Below are 14,168 nucleotides of genomic sequence, written 5' to 3' on the forward strand. Positions count from 1 at the left end.
TCAAAGGGATTCAAAGGATAATACTTGACAAATTTGAGAATATTTTACTTTTCGAGATATGAATGAAACCGCCGCTAGATGGCAGTGTATCCTTAACAGTCAGTTGCGGTCTTCTATGGACTATACCATCTGTTGGTGATGATTGTGATTTAAGAAGAGTAATCCATGCGCCAGTTGTTATAACTCGTAGTAAATCACATAAATATCTTAAATATTACGTTTTTAAATAAAAATTATATCACCGATTTATTAACTGTAGATTGCTGAAGCGCTAAGACAAAAGGTCAACATTTTTTAGTACTGGCACGTTGGTTTCGTCCAACTGTCATGGCTTCCTGAGCGAGTGGATGCTAGGCCCCAACAATCTCTGGAGAAACACCAGTTTTCGCCTTTTATTAGAGGAGGAATTCGTGTTTTGTTTTTTGTTTTTTTGTTTTTTTACACATCAGGTGTCGTGATTGGCCGTTAAATTTCACCATGGCCGGGAGCAGCACGGCTCAGAAAACATGGGAGCTCTCCAACAGAATGCAAGAAGTGCAGAGCATCGATGAAATTTACAAATATGACAAAAAACAACAGCAGGAAATCCTCGCCGCGAAGCCATGGACAAAGGAGTATGTTTGACTGTGTTGTCTGTTTTTGCTGAGCATTTGTGTAAATCGATGTTTGGGCTACTTTGTGTGGTATTTATTCTGTTAGTTCTGGTAAAAAAAAAAAAAAAATTAAAGCTAGTTAAAAGCTAACATGCTGGTTGCCCACTGCAGCTGCAGTTCGTTGTTTGTTTACAAAGGTCTACATTTGAGTTGTGGCTTCAGTAAACATATTCTGAGACTAGAGATCGCCTAGATCTAGAGTCATAATCATATTTATCTCACTTTACAGAAAACATTGTACATGGAACGAGCATTTTTGTAGCCATTTATCTCCAAAGTGTGTATGCAATTCTATGCATGAGTATTTGATTATGGTTATAAAATGAGAGTACGACTTAGAGGAGTGGTGCATTAAATCGGATTTACTGTAAAAACAGTTTAAATAGACAGAGTGCTTATTTGTGATTGATTATTTGTCTCTCCAGTCACCACTACTTCAAGTACTGCAAGATCTCAGCTCTGGCCCTGCTGAAGATGGTGATGCACGCCCGCTCCGGTGGAAACCTGGAGGTGATGGGTCTCATGCTGGGGAAGGTGGATGGAGAAACCATGATCATTATGGACAGCTTTGCGCTGCCAGTGGAGGGGACTGAAACCAGAGTCAATGCCCAGGCTGCAGCCTATGAATACATGGCCGCCTACATTGAAAATGCCAAACAGGTGAGAAACTGACTTCCTCGTTGGTTAGAAAAATCCAGAATATTCAGGTTTGAAAAAGTAAAACTTTCTATGGATTGCTACCTGATTTTTCTGTGAATTTGTTATTGTGACTCAAGAATAGTTTAGTAAGTAACTTCTTGATCAGAGTTCTTTGTCTTAGTTTGAACAACCAAACTATAAAATAAGCCGCTACAAGGTAAAACTTGCCTTTAATAATTTAATAAACCCAACAGACTTTTTTATACAGCAGTTTATACTTGTGTTTTAGAATAGCTAACATGATGCACATGATGGAGTTACCACTCTTTCACTATCAACCTTTGTAAATGGTTAATATTTTAATACTACAAACTTAATTATGAAGTTCTCTATTCTATTCCCATGTGCGGCATTTCTAGTTAACAGGCTAATTATCCCTATTTTATCTGTCCCAGAAGGTTTTTGTTTTTAAAATGTTCTTGTACGTTAGTTATTGAAAAGGCTGCAAAAAAAATTCTCCAAGTAAAACATTAAGAACAATTCAAACGTCAATTTTAGTACTTCTAGTCAGTCGGCAGGATGTTGGTAATTATAAGAATATATTTTTCAATCATTTTTCCCCTCCTCCCAAATAAATCAGTAATTTCTGTCTCATAGATTTTACAAATTTATTTCTGTAAGTTGAAACTTTTGAACGGTGAAAAACCAAAATAAACTCCTAAACTACCAATGATTATGCCGAGGTAGACTTTTTATTTTTGTCTGTCATTTTTAATCAAAGCCCATGTTTAAGTATTGTCTTGCCATCATTCTTGCTGTAAGTTTTTAACTTTTCGACATTATGCATGCAATCTGGTGTGTTAGGTCGGTCGGTTGGAAAATGCTATTGGCTGGTACCACAGTCACCCAGGCTACGGATGCTGGCTGTCAGGCATAGACGTCAGCACTCAGATGCTCAACCAGCAGTTTCAGGAACCTTTTGTGGCAGTTGTGGTAAGCCAGAAATATATTTTTTTTAAAAACAACTTTTATTTACATACTGTCTTTATAAAGTCATTGAAAAGTTGTACATTTATTTATCTTAATTTTACACTTTAGGTCTTAAATATTTCATTAAGAGGTCTTGAAATATATTGACTTCGGTCTTAAATTCGTACATTTGATGATTTTCAGCTCATGACACAGGAAGGCACAAAGCCCTCTCACATCAGAAAGCTCTCTGCAGCTCAGTCTGTTTTATTGTATTTTAAGCTATTAAAATCAAAGTTTTCATACGTTCCACTTTATGAAACTTTCTTTCTTCAGAAGAAAGTTGATATCTAAAAAGACTTGACTGTAAAAGATTGATTCTAATAGTTTGGTATTGCCAAAATACACAAATTTCCGATTTAGAAAAGTGAATTTTACTTACTTAAATGATGGAGTGGGTCATATATAAACTAAAAAGGGACTAAATAAGCTACAGATTTAAATGTGAAGTCGCTTATACAGGTCTTAATTCAAATTATCTTTGTATTAACTTTTAAGTCCCTGAAACTTTCAGAATCCCTGATTAAAAAAACAAAACACAACACAACATGTGTAACTGAGAAGATTTATTTATGTCTCAGTGCGGCTTTGTAAGTTGCTCTGTACATTTTTTTTGTTGTTGTTGCAAACATATATCCTTTGTACACCTCATTTGGTACAGCAGCACTTAAATGCTGGCGGCGTCGTATAATGAAGTGTGTATTTTCAGCACACTGACAGCCAGAGTGGGAGGCTCTTGGGGGCCAGATTTGAGCGGTCCCAAGAGGATCGCACGACCTCTGACTTTGTTTCCCCCCCTTTCTACTGTAGATCGACCCCACTCGGACTATTTCTGCAGGGAAGGTCAACCTCGGTGCCTTTAGGACATACCCAAAGGTAAAACGTCTTTACGTTTCCTGAGCCAGTTCGTTTTCTGTTTTAATTTTTATTTATTTTAGTAGTTTATTTTTTTATTATTAGTAGTAGTATTATTATTTATATTGTTCATAAATGTAAATAAACAACCTTGAATTTTCAGGGTTACAAACCTCCAGATGAGGGGCCGTCAGAATATCAGACAATCCCTCTGAACAAGATAGAGGACTTCGGTGTGCACTGTAAACAGTGAGTACATTTGCGTTTATAATGTCGCTCTTGCATTCTGATCCTGCCCTCGCGGCTCATATTTTTCCCTCACACGTATCCTATTCAGGTATTACGCCCTGGAGGTGACTTACTTCAAGTCTTCCCTTGATAGAAAGCTCCTGGAACTCCTCTGGAACAAGTACTGGGTCAATACCTTAAGTTCTTCCAGCCTGCTGACGGTATGTAAGCAACTTCAAGAATCAAAATGCGCTCTAATTGTTTGGCATTTTGATTTATGGTTAATTATTAGACTATAACTCATTTGGACATGTGGTCGCCAGCTTGTGATGTTGTGATTTATTGCCGCATATTAGCCAAGTCCCCGTGTTTGTTGGCTTTAGTAATAAGCTGTATGTGAACTTTTTAACACAGTTTAGAAGTAAAGTTGGACGAGATTCTTCACCCCCCCACCCGTCCTCCGCAGTTTGGTCTGAATATTGAAAACCCATCATGCCAATTTGCATTACGGTTGTTGTAACTCTGTCGTGCGCTCCTCTAAATACCTTAAACAGACATCAGGCTTGTCCAAGCGGGGAGCTCTTTGACGTTGTGGTGGAAGATGAATTGACTAGATGTCAAGAACAAGCTGCTCCGCGGGGGACAGGCTTTGTCAGTTGCTACACTGTCCCCCTCGTCAGGGGCCCCACTCCGAGTCATTGTGTTTTAATTACCTTCTCCACTATAAACACGGCCTCACCTTAAGCAAACGTTTCGCCGACGTTCAGTCATTCACCACGGCTCGCAAAGTGTTTTCAGCAGCTTGTTGGGCAGATTAGTTGCTGTTCTTTATGTGGAAAAATCTGTTGTCTGGGTTTTTTTTTCTTTTTTTGTTGGCAAATTGTGCATGGGTTGGTTTCTTTGTGTGTAATTGAATGTTTGTGTGCTGGACGCTCAGAACTCGGACTACACCACGGGCCAGGTGTTCGACCTGTCGGAGAAGCTGGAGCAGTCGGAGGCCCAGCTGGGCAGAGGGAGCTTCATGCTCGGCCTCGACACGCATGACAGAAAGTCCGAGGACAAGCTGGCCAAAGCGACGCGAGACAGGTGGATATCTTTTCATTAAAAAAAAAAAAAATCCATCACACTTTTGCTTTAAATCACTTTACGTTTGACTTAATTGCCTACCTTGCCTTGCAAATGTAGTCAAACTCGTAACATAAGCTATACAGTAATGGAGATTGTTTCTGGTGTGTTTCTTAACTATTTGCAAGTAAAATTATGAAAGTTATAGTGAAGTTATTGGAGTATTTCAATTGATACTTCTGTAGCAATGTTGTTTTCATATTACGGGAATCTATAAAAAGCAACCCCACAGTACACCATTTTTATGTTAGTCTTATGTTTTCAAAAAGTTTATATTTTGTCTAAGTAAGTAGGTGACTTCTGCAGGCAACTGGGTGCACTCTGGTTCATTTAGATTTATCACAGTGTAATGAATTGAAAAAGAAAATGCATTCCTCATTTTCTGATTTTTCTGTGTAAAATGTCAAAAACGATGCATCCTTTTCCTTACGTTGACTGTATTTTTACACGCCCTATTACTTAAAGTCAAGTTGTTTGATAAGATGGAATAATTTTACACTCCATACATCTGCCTTTTAAAATATTTAAACAGTTATAACCATTATACATTTGTTCTGCAACTAAACAATATATATTTTTTATGGAAGTCTACGGAGCGATTCTCATGCAGATGTAACGTCTCTGTATTGCCTCCCTCCTTTTTTTTTTTTTTTTTCCTTCCCGCTGCGACTGCTAATCTTCATTTTTCACTCTGCTTTGTTTCAGCTGCAAGACGACCATAGAGGCAATTCACGGCCTGATGTCCCAAGTCATTAAAGATAAACTCTTCAATCAAATCAACACGTCCAGCAATTAACACTGAATCACAGTTTTATCTCGAAATAATTTCTTGTGCATGACTGGTTGTACTCCTGCTGAGATTACCACCGTTTTTGTTTGAGAGGGTTTTTGTTGAACAAAACTGCAGTAAAAAGAAAATAAAATATTGAAGGCACCATCCTGCGTGAACATATTTTTATGTGCTCTGTCGCGTTGCAGCTGGCAAAGTGGATCATTTGAATAATGTAGTTAAGGCAAACATTACTGTCCAAATACTCTAAACACACAGTGTGTATTTAGGCCTCTAAATGAAACACGTTTTAGGGCAAATCCCTCTCCAGCAAAACATTTAAATAACCCACTGTGGTCACATTTGGCTCCCACCGCGTCGCAGCATTACATAACCGAATGACGAACTCCAGCTCCTGCACAGGCTCAGCGGGGATCGCCTTGCCCTGCCTGGGACGTCCCTGCGGGGGCTCACACGCTCCGCGCCGCTCGGCCCTCGGTGGCAGACGCGCCGGCGAAGCCGCCGGCTGCGGTGGAGGCGGTGATGCAGCGCAGAGGCACGGGCCGCGCACACAGGAGTCCATTCACCCCGGCGTGTCTGCTCTTCATCGAGGCGAACGTCCACCGAGTCTGCCTCTTTTTTCCCACTTGACAGCTGTTTTGACTTGCGTTCGTGTCGCGTCTTGTTTTTCTGGTATTGTAATGGTTTAATGTGTGTTTGTAACGTCGTGTGTTGCGCAGGGGAGAATCCCGGCGGGGCCTCGGAGGAGATGCCTGGTGTTTCTCATGCGCGTTTGCTGTGGCACAACTGCTTGTAATGATTTTCTCGAACTATTATCTAAGTTGTTCTTCAGGTTCACGGTAGAAAAATTGAACCCTGCTATATTAAATTTAATTATGAAGGTAAACTCGTTAAATAAGGTCTCTGCAAAAAACCCACTGATTAGCTTGGGCTTTTGCCAGATATTTAAATGAATTGCGTGGATGTCTGTCACAGTGCTGATGAAGTATTTAAAATATGCACGGCTAATATTGTTTTCCCTTATTCCCCATTCCTCGTTATTTTAGATTCATCGAAACATACTGAACTTGTTCAGTGTGTAAACATAATGATTATCTCCAGATGGACATTTGCATGCATGACTAAAATTGCATTAGGAAAAGCCAAAAAATCCATTAACCATATATATGTTTTTGTTTTCTTTGTATTTTAACTCCACAGTACGTCCCTATTCCTTCAAAGGGTGAATGTATTAAACGTTTGACACTGCCATGAGTGCAGATGATTAATGAGATTAGCAGCTATCGATTACGGACACCGAAAGAAGGTCCTGTAGTTCAAATGTCCCAGGTAAGATGTTGAGATGTTTAGTTTGGGCCGGTGACGAATTAAGCGGCAGCGATGTGTGTGAAGATGGAGAACGCGGCCTAAAAATGTGGAGGTACAAAACACTTCCTCTCCACCATGTGCTCCTGCATAAGTAGAGGGCGGTCCCTCCCTCAGGAAGCTCAGGTCATGGTACGATGTAGATTAACAATGCAGGGGTCACTGCATGTGGTGGGTTCCTGACTCGGTGTGTTTTACTGAAATATTATCTCTGTAATGTAGCAATAACAGGGAAATGTAAACTGCAAAAAGAGATCCTTAAAAATAAAAAAAAGTTTTTAAGTAGCTCCACCTATGTATAATGTTGGTAGATTATAAAAATATAACTATTTGTTGTTAAACTCAGATTTGCCAAACCAGTGATCCCACTTTGTCCATTCCACTTTAGCTTTTCCTCACACAATTCAGTATAAAAGAAAAATTGTGTTTTAAACTATTCCTTTTAAATACAATCTAGAAAGTGTTTAATTGTTTTTGTGAAACATTTATTTACCTTTACACCCATAAATAATAAAACTTTCAAAACAAAAACATTACTTTGGAAATGGATTTATTAGTTTTTGGAGGGAGTCTTTCTGTGTGTAAACTCATCTATTTTAAATTGGCTGCTCTGGAAAAGGCCTCAAAGGTTTCTTGGTGAACTGACGGGTCAAAGAGAATAATATAGAGATATTAAAGCAGTTTTAGTTCATAAAACAATATACAATTGGTCAAAGAGCATTAATAGGAGTGAGGCATCTGAGAGGCCCTTATTAACTCTGGAGATCAACAGCTCAGGTAGGAGAGTCTGCTGATAGGACAACTACCAGATAAAGCCAAAATGCAATGCAAAAATCTAAATATGATGGTGAACTAAGCCTCTATTATATGTGCCACATCGTGTGGCTGTCATGCTGTGGGAGGGCTTTTCTACAGCAGGGTCAGGGAAGATGGTCAGATTTGGTAGGATGATAGATGGAGCCAAGTATTGAACTTTCATTGGAAGAAAACCTGTAAGAGGACGCAAAGATCACTTCAGACTGGAGTGGAGTTTCCGGTAGGACCCGAGATATATTGTTAGAATTTGAAATCAATAGCTCAGGTAAAGTCCAAACCTGCTTCCAATTGGCAATCAATAACTTAGAAGTTGCTATTCACAGACACTCCAATCAATCTGTCTAAGTTTTTATTGCAGAGAAGAATGAGTAAAAACAAGTGTTTAGATGTCTATTCGGATAGGATGCCTAATAGACTTGAAGCTAAGTAGCAAAGTACAAGGAGGTGAATTGCACGCCACTTTTTCAGCTTTTTATCTAAAATGCCTTTTGATCTTAATAATACAAATTAACGTAACAAAATGTAAAATGTCTAAATTATGTGGCTCTGTGTTTAATAGTTTAAGGGCTTATTTCTAGTTAAAGAGTTAAAATTACAAAAAAAATTAAAAAAAAAGCAACCATTTCCGCCGTATTTTGTAAATTCTGGTTGCTACTGTTGCGTTGTTTCCATAGCAACCACGTGCTTGTATCAAACAAACTTTGTTTGTGACGGACTTTCTAACTTCTCCGAAGCTGCTTCATTTCCATAAATTTCAAGGTATTTTGCTGGAGAAATTTGTTAGTTTTTTGTTCCTTTTTGTGAGGAGGCATTGCGTTAAATGTTTTTGTTATTCAATTCAATCCATAATGTGTCGTGGTGCGCTTTTAATGCAGCTTTAAATAAAAATTTCCTTTCACCTTACCTTATTTAAAGGTAAGCTACGAGTTTTGCACGTCATTTATGAGAAAAGCGAGAAATAAAAGCTCTCGCTGTGTTTTTTTTTTTCGATTCGGGGACTTGGCTAGCTGGCTGTTATATATTATTGATTTAAGGATTGGTCCGGGATTGGATAAGAACGAAAAGAGAAAGTATACAGAAAAACATTTATATTTCCAAAACTTATTCCATGGACTTTTGAGATGAAATGGGTTAAATTCTTGATATTTTCAAGAATTTAATGTTATTTGGTTTCATTTTGTCCCTTATTTGTTACCGTAGAATGCATTTTGTGTTGGGTTAACGTTCTTAATATTGTCAATTATGCTTTCAGTTGTTAATTTGTCTGTTATCTTATAGTGGGTTATGTGCAAATTCTCCTTATATCTTAAGATCTTTTTTAAAATTTAATCTATTTCACATCCTTTTTTAAATCAAATTATATTTGTTTACAATTATTTGATTTTTAGCCCAATTCTAGAGTATATCATATGTCTCTGATATCACCAGGACCTCCCTGCACTTTTTGGGCCCTCGGGCGTGTGCCTAAAGGCCAGTGTAGCAATCTGTCAGTAGCCACACATGCTGACAGCTGTTTATTTAGCAGGTGGAGAGGTGGTATATAGTAAAACCTATTCTACAAGCAATGTAAAATCAAAGTGCAAAATTTAATACCTCTGTGTAAGGTCAAGCTCATAAAAAGTCCCTTGGGATCCGAACACAAGGAAGCAGAGGAAGCAGTTCAGACTGCACATAGAGGGGGGTCACTACGGTTACAACACAAACTGAGGGGTCACCAAAGCATTTGCCCTCTTAGAAAACGTTCACCTCTTTGAGTATGGTGTTATTTTTTGTTTTTTTGTTGTTGTTTTTTTTCACAAGTTACTTTTAATTATAAAATTTGCAGCGAAAATAGAGATTTAGATATCTGGGTTTTTTTAATGTAAGTACTGAAGCTATTTATAACTAATAGACAGTTTTTACGAGGAATTTGTTATTTCAGCTAATCTGTGTTTTTCTTACAAACAGCTCAGGTCAGTGCTGTGGGCTCTGCGACTGGCTGAAGAAGCACCCGTTCTGAAGCCAAGACAACATGGCATGTCTGACCGTAGATCTCATTGCGAAATCTGGAAAACACTTCAAAAAGAGAAGAGGCATCTCTCTTCTGCAATACCTGAAGACCCTCACCCATCTCCACTTTTCCAACAGGAACATTGAGGAGATTGTGAGTGCAGCCGACACCATCACTTATCCTCCGCTTCCGTTTGTCTCCCCAGCTATTCGTTTTAAGTTACTTTTGATTTTTGTTTTAGGGAGATCTGTCCATGTGCAGGAACCTCACAGTGCTTTACCTGTTTGAGAATCGCCTAACAAAGATTTGCAGCCTGGACTTTGCCTCCAACCTCACCCATCTGTACCTGCAGAACAACAACATCACTCACATGGATAATCTCTCCAACCTGAAGAAACTCTCCAAACTGTGAGCGCAGACGCTTTTAAATGGATTTACATTCTGTGTCGTGTTCTCAGTTTGAGCTTGAAGGCAATGTGGGTGATTTTCATGCTCACATTATTTTTCCAGGTATCTGAGTAGGAACAGAATTTCAGTGGTGGAGGGTTTGGAGGAGCTCAGCGGACTCAAAGAGCTTCATTTGGAGAATCAGCAGCTGGAGCCAGGGGACCAGTTGCTCTTTGACCCTATGAGCATCCTCGCTCTTGCTGTATGACCTGCATTTCACATCACGTGGTGCAGAAATAGCCACAAAGTTTGCTCCTTTTTTAATGAGTGCCTTTTTTTTTTAACGTGGATACAAAGGAGGCTTAACTGTGAGTCTCTGCAAACTCTGGAAGCTAATACAGAAATTAGCTATTTCTGTATTAGCCTATTTAGCGCCAGCAGTGGTTCCGACATATAAATGGCAACAAATCTAGATGCTTCAGAAAACTTACTGTCACAAATCTATGTGATTTTCCAACACATACAGTAACCCTCCAATGTGTTTCTTTTAAGAAAAGCTTTAATTGCATGTCACTTTCAATCTTTCTGTCTTATATATAAGTGCAGGATGATTTGACTTCGAACGTGTTTTAATGCATCAGTAATATGAACTCCTCTCTCCCCACTGACATGATTTCTTTGCACAGGAATCTCTTTGTGTGCTGAATATTAATAACAATAACATTGAGGACATCAAAGACCTGTCGGTGCTGAAGGAACTCGAGCATTTTTCTGCCGCTAAGAACAAGCTGCTTCATATCGACGTAAGTCTTCGATTGTTCATTCTGTCACCTCGACTGTTGGGAGATTATGTGGTAGACCAAAACCGAGGGAGGCGTGAATGTGAAGTGTAAGAAAAATTCATGATTTATTATTTTATATTTTTACATCTTTGTGGAGACATTTTTGCTCAATCTTCTTTAAAAAAAAATACCTCCAGATAAACCAAACTGAATGGAGAACACAGACTCACAGATTAGAAATTGGATTTGACTAGGTCATTCCAACAAGCGAACATCCTGTATCCACTCATAACGCAGGAATGTCCCAAACTAATCCTAATTTTAATGTCTCTGCCAACACATCTGATTCAAATGGTCTAGTTGCCTCCTCGTTTCGTTTTTCCTCGCATCTTCAGATAACCTCTGACCAGATTCCTTGCTCCTTCTAGAGAAAAACATCCCCATACCATGATGCTGCCCACACCGTGTTTCACTCTGGGAATTGTGTGTTTAAGATTATATCCTCTACATAGCATTTGGCAAACTTTCAACACAACTACTTATGACTTTCTTGCAAAAATGGCTTCAAACCTTCAAGTACTCACAAAGCAGCTGGATTCATACTATCTTAATCACAAGGAGATTCTTTTTTTTTTTCTTTTTTAATTTTGAATGCAAATGCTTGCTCTGAATTTTATATAAGGGAATCAGAGGGAAGGGAGCCACCTTCGTGCAAACCATCACCGCCTGTCACATAAAATCTCCGTAGCACGTTGGGGTGTAAAATCCTTTGCATGACATGATAGGAAACTATGCAGACGACGTGTATTAAAATCACATTCATTAGCTGACGAAGTTGACTCTGTTATTGCTCGGCAGCTTTCTGCAGCGGTGTGTGAAATGATATGGAGAGCAGGGATGTAGGGAACCAAATCCTGCAAAAACCCTACCAGAGGTTCCCAGTCTGCCCGACGCGCAAAGGATCAAAATTATGCAGCAAATCAGCAAGCTGCTCCCCGGAGACTTTTCTCACTGACAGCTTTTAACAAGCACAAGTTTCTCTCTTTCCTTGAAAGGCTGGGGTTTTTATTTTTTTTCTTCCCAACCGCGAGGATCCAGTGTTTGATATCCTGAACTCAGAGAGTATCACTTAATGAAGATTTGTCTAATACGGTGAAACCCAGAATTGATTTGCAAACCAAAGAGGCCGATTTAAAAACTCCACAATTCTGACAGCACTTTGCAAGCATTTTATAATCGACTTATCCTTCTTTAATGCAAATAAGTTCCTGTTTTTGACCATCGACCCAGGTAACTCTAGTGTACATGTCACTCCCAGCAGATATTTCCTATAATTTATGCAACCCGTCTACCCTCTATTGATCCTGCAAAGACAGCTCTCTAAAGGATCAATTTCTTTTTCTGCAACATTTGGTGAAAATCCCGAGGAAACATTATGGATTTTTTAAAAATAGATTATGACAGCCAGTCAGCCGGGGTGACAAATGGGGAGCCTCTTCGGAGGCTGTTAGCCGCGCACGGGGCAGAGAGGACAGAGGAATCGAAGCGCTGGTCAAACGTGGGTTCATAACTGGGCTCATCAAGCGTAGCGAGTCTCCAGCCTGCGTTGCTCCACACGCCCCCCCCGCGCTGGGGGGCAATTTGGCGCTGGGCTCCTCTTCAGCGAGGACCTTCTGAGTGACGGCCCTGACACGATCATTTATCAAAACCTGGGAGCGCACGGTGCTCAAGGGGTCCCCTCTGAACTGATTGCAGCTCGGGCTGGAAAAGTGGAAGCGCTTTGGCCAAGACAGGAAGGCAATGAACAATCAGAGCGTGTCCAGAGAGTATTCATATTTCCAGGCTTGGATTAATGTGCCTTTAGATAAACATACAACTGCAGGCAAGTCGCTGGAGGAGCCAGCCTCGCATCGCCCCCAGGAGGAAACTCAAGAGTTACATGACACCGGCGACACTGTTTATTAAAACAGACTGATGTGTTGTTTATGCCTTTTTCTATTGGCCCTTGTACCTCACACTAACCTTCACTTTTACCACTTCTTTGGCGCTTAATCATGCGTTTGTCTCTGATTTGCCATCCCACTGCAGACAAGCGTTAATTTGTTCAAAGTAAAGTCGAAACGATTTCCTCTTTAGTTTCCAGGCGTCACAGTAAAGACGCTGATACTCCCATTTGAATCAGGAGTGATTAAAACACAGCACCTTAATTTGATATTTTTTGTTTTGAAGGAGCTGGAGGACGTGTTCGAGCTCTGGTCTAAGCTGCTCATATTGGATTTGAGTGGAAATCCTGTGTGTAAACAACGAAAGTACAGAGATCGCCTTATAGTTGCGTGCCAAAAACTTGGTAAGTGTTATTAATTGTCCTCTCGAGCAACAGAAATACACTTAAGTGCTTTACTCCACCTGTTTTAATATTTTTAAAAAAATCACACGTACAAAAACAGTAAATGCTTTCTCTTTCAATTATACGTTTGTTTACACAGGCACTCTTGATGGTAAAGACATTAACGAGATAACCAGGCAATTCCTTGTTAACTGGAAAGCGGCAAAAGAAAGCAAAAAGAGAAAAAACAAGAATGAAATGTTGACTTGGCCCGTGGATGTTCATCCTCCCACAAGTAAGTCCCGCCTTATCCTATTGAATCAATTACTATTGTTTACTTATCATTGGATTTCCGGAGGGTAGGGGTTTAATCAGTCTGATTTTTTTTTTTTTTTGTCAGTTTTTGATGTCTTTTTTTTTTTTCTTTTGTGGCTGCAATCCAAAACAATCTTCCTAATCCACACTGTTCACGTTCTTTACGATTCAGAAAACAGAGAAACCCAAATGAAAGTTGCATGTTAGGCTCTCTGGGTCATCATTGCTTTCTTCATTCTGCATGTGTTCGGACACGTCAGAATTTCTCCAGTGCATGTGAGCTTGTTTGTGTTGCAGACAACTTTGGGTTCGGAGATTCAGAGTCAAGTCAGAGTTCACATCCTCTTCGGATCTACCAGCCCGGCGACACGCATAGCGGGGAGCCACAGGAGCCTCTTCAGTCCTTTATGCCGGTTGAAAGCCAGCGTATAAGTCCATTTTCTGAGGTCTTGAGTCTGAAGTCCTGAGAATCCCTGCTATCTTCAGATTCCAACACGGCGCGGCCCTGTTTTGTCTAAACACCTTTCATCTTTAAGCCAGATGTTCTGTAGCTGCAGTGGATGAAATTCATGGCATATCCTCTAATGATTTGATTTTCCCAGCTGACTGGATTAACGACCTGGGAAAGAGTAATGAGTAAAACAGCAGTTCTTCTTCTTCTAGATTTTTAGTTAACGTACAAATAAATCATTTGCAACTCATGCTGTTCCTTGCTGGTGTATTTTTTCTCTCTCTCTCTCTCTCTCTTCAAAATGCTTTTTAGTTAAATGAGTGAGCCATTGGATGAAATGTGGCACAATCTAAATGATCCGCCTGCCCTATTATTACAAGTCCTAAGCTAACAACACATGCTTCTATTCAAACAAGT

At 39.6% G+C, this 14,168-nt stretch overlaps 2 protein-coding genes across 3 annotated transcripts; both read left to right on the top strand.

Moving 5' to 3' along the window:
• Positions 1-303: 303 nt before the first annotated feature.
• cops5 (COP9 signalosome subunit 5) lies at positions 304-5,466 on the top strand. The gene is made up of 8 exons (XM_007554488.2): positions 304-614; positions 1,079-1,313; positions 2,157-2,285; positions 3,132-3,197; positions 3,340-3,425; positions 3,514-3,625; positions 4,342-4,490; positions 5,235-5,466. The coding sequence occupies exons 1-8, from the start codon at positions 478-480 to the stop codon at positions 5,323-5,325; spliced, it is 1,005 nt and encodes a 334-aa protein (XP_007554550.1). The 5' UTR covers positions 304-477; the 3' UTR covers positions 5,326-5,466.
• A 2,679-nt stretch (positions 5,467-8,145) lies between these two features.
• ppp1r42 (protein phosphatase 1, regulatory subunit 42) lies at positions 8,146-14,001 on the top strand. 2 transcript variants are annotated; one of them, XM_016672696.1, is made up of 8 exons: positions 8,146-8,259; positions 9,448-9,643; positions 9,732-9,898; positions 10,001-10,139; positions 10,564-10,680; positions 12,889-13,006; positions 13,146-13,280; positions 13,598-14,001. In XM_016672696.1, exons 2-8 carry the CDS (start codon positions 9,512-9,514, stop codon positions 13,765-13,767), a joined length of 978 nt encoding a protein of 325 aa, XP_016528182.1. In that variant the 5' UTR covers positions 8,146-8,259; positions 9,448-9,511; the 3' UTR covers positions 13,768-14,001. The 2 variants fall into 2 exon arrangements, with proteins under 2 accessions (XP_016528182.1, XP_016528183.1); XM_016672697.1 differs by lacking the exon at positions 8,146-8,259 and adding an exon at positions 8,324-8,415.
• Positions 14,002-14,168: the final 167 nt, after the last annotated feature.

Source organism: Poecilia formosa, unplaced genomic scaffold (genome assembly GCF_000485575.1).
Source record: "Poecilia formosa unplaced genomic scaffold, Poecilia_formosa-5.1.2 Scaffold64, whole genome shotgun sequence".
In the NCBI taxonomy this organism is placed as follows: Eukaryota; Metazoa; Chordata; class Actinopteri; order Cyprinodontiformes; family Poeciliidae; genus Poecilia; species Poecilia formosa.

What these genes read in the sequence shown, in the direction of transcription:
- ppp1r42 (XM_016672696.1), top strand. Translation starts at nt 9,512, where the DNA reads ATGGCATGTCTGACCGTAGATCTCATTGCGAAATCTGGAAAACACTTC. An exon ending in ACAGGAACATTGAGGAGATT is followed by an intron (nt 9,644 to 9,731) that starts GTGAGTGCAGCC and finishes TTTTTGTTTTAG; the next exon opens with GGAGATCTGTCCATGTGCAG. An exon ending in ACAAGCTGCTTCATATCGAC is followed by an intron (nt 10,681 to 12,888) that starts GTAAGTCTTCGA and finishes TTTGTTTTGAAG; the next exon opens with GAGCTGGAGGACGTGTTCGA.
- cops5 (XM_007554488.2), top strand. Translation starts at nt 478, where the DNA reads ATGGCCGGGAGCAGCACGGCTCAGAAAACATGGGAGCTCTCCAACAGA. An exon ending in ACATTGAAAATGCCAAACAG is followed by an intron (nt 1,314 to 2,156) that starts GTGAGAAACTGA and finishes CTGGTGTGTTAG; the next exon opens with GTCGGTCGGTTGGAAAATGC. An exon ending in GTTCTTCCAGCCTGCTGACG is followed by an intron (nt 3,626 to 4,341) that starts GTATGTAAGCAA and finishes CTGGACGCTCAG; the next exon opens with AACTCGGACTACACCACGGG.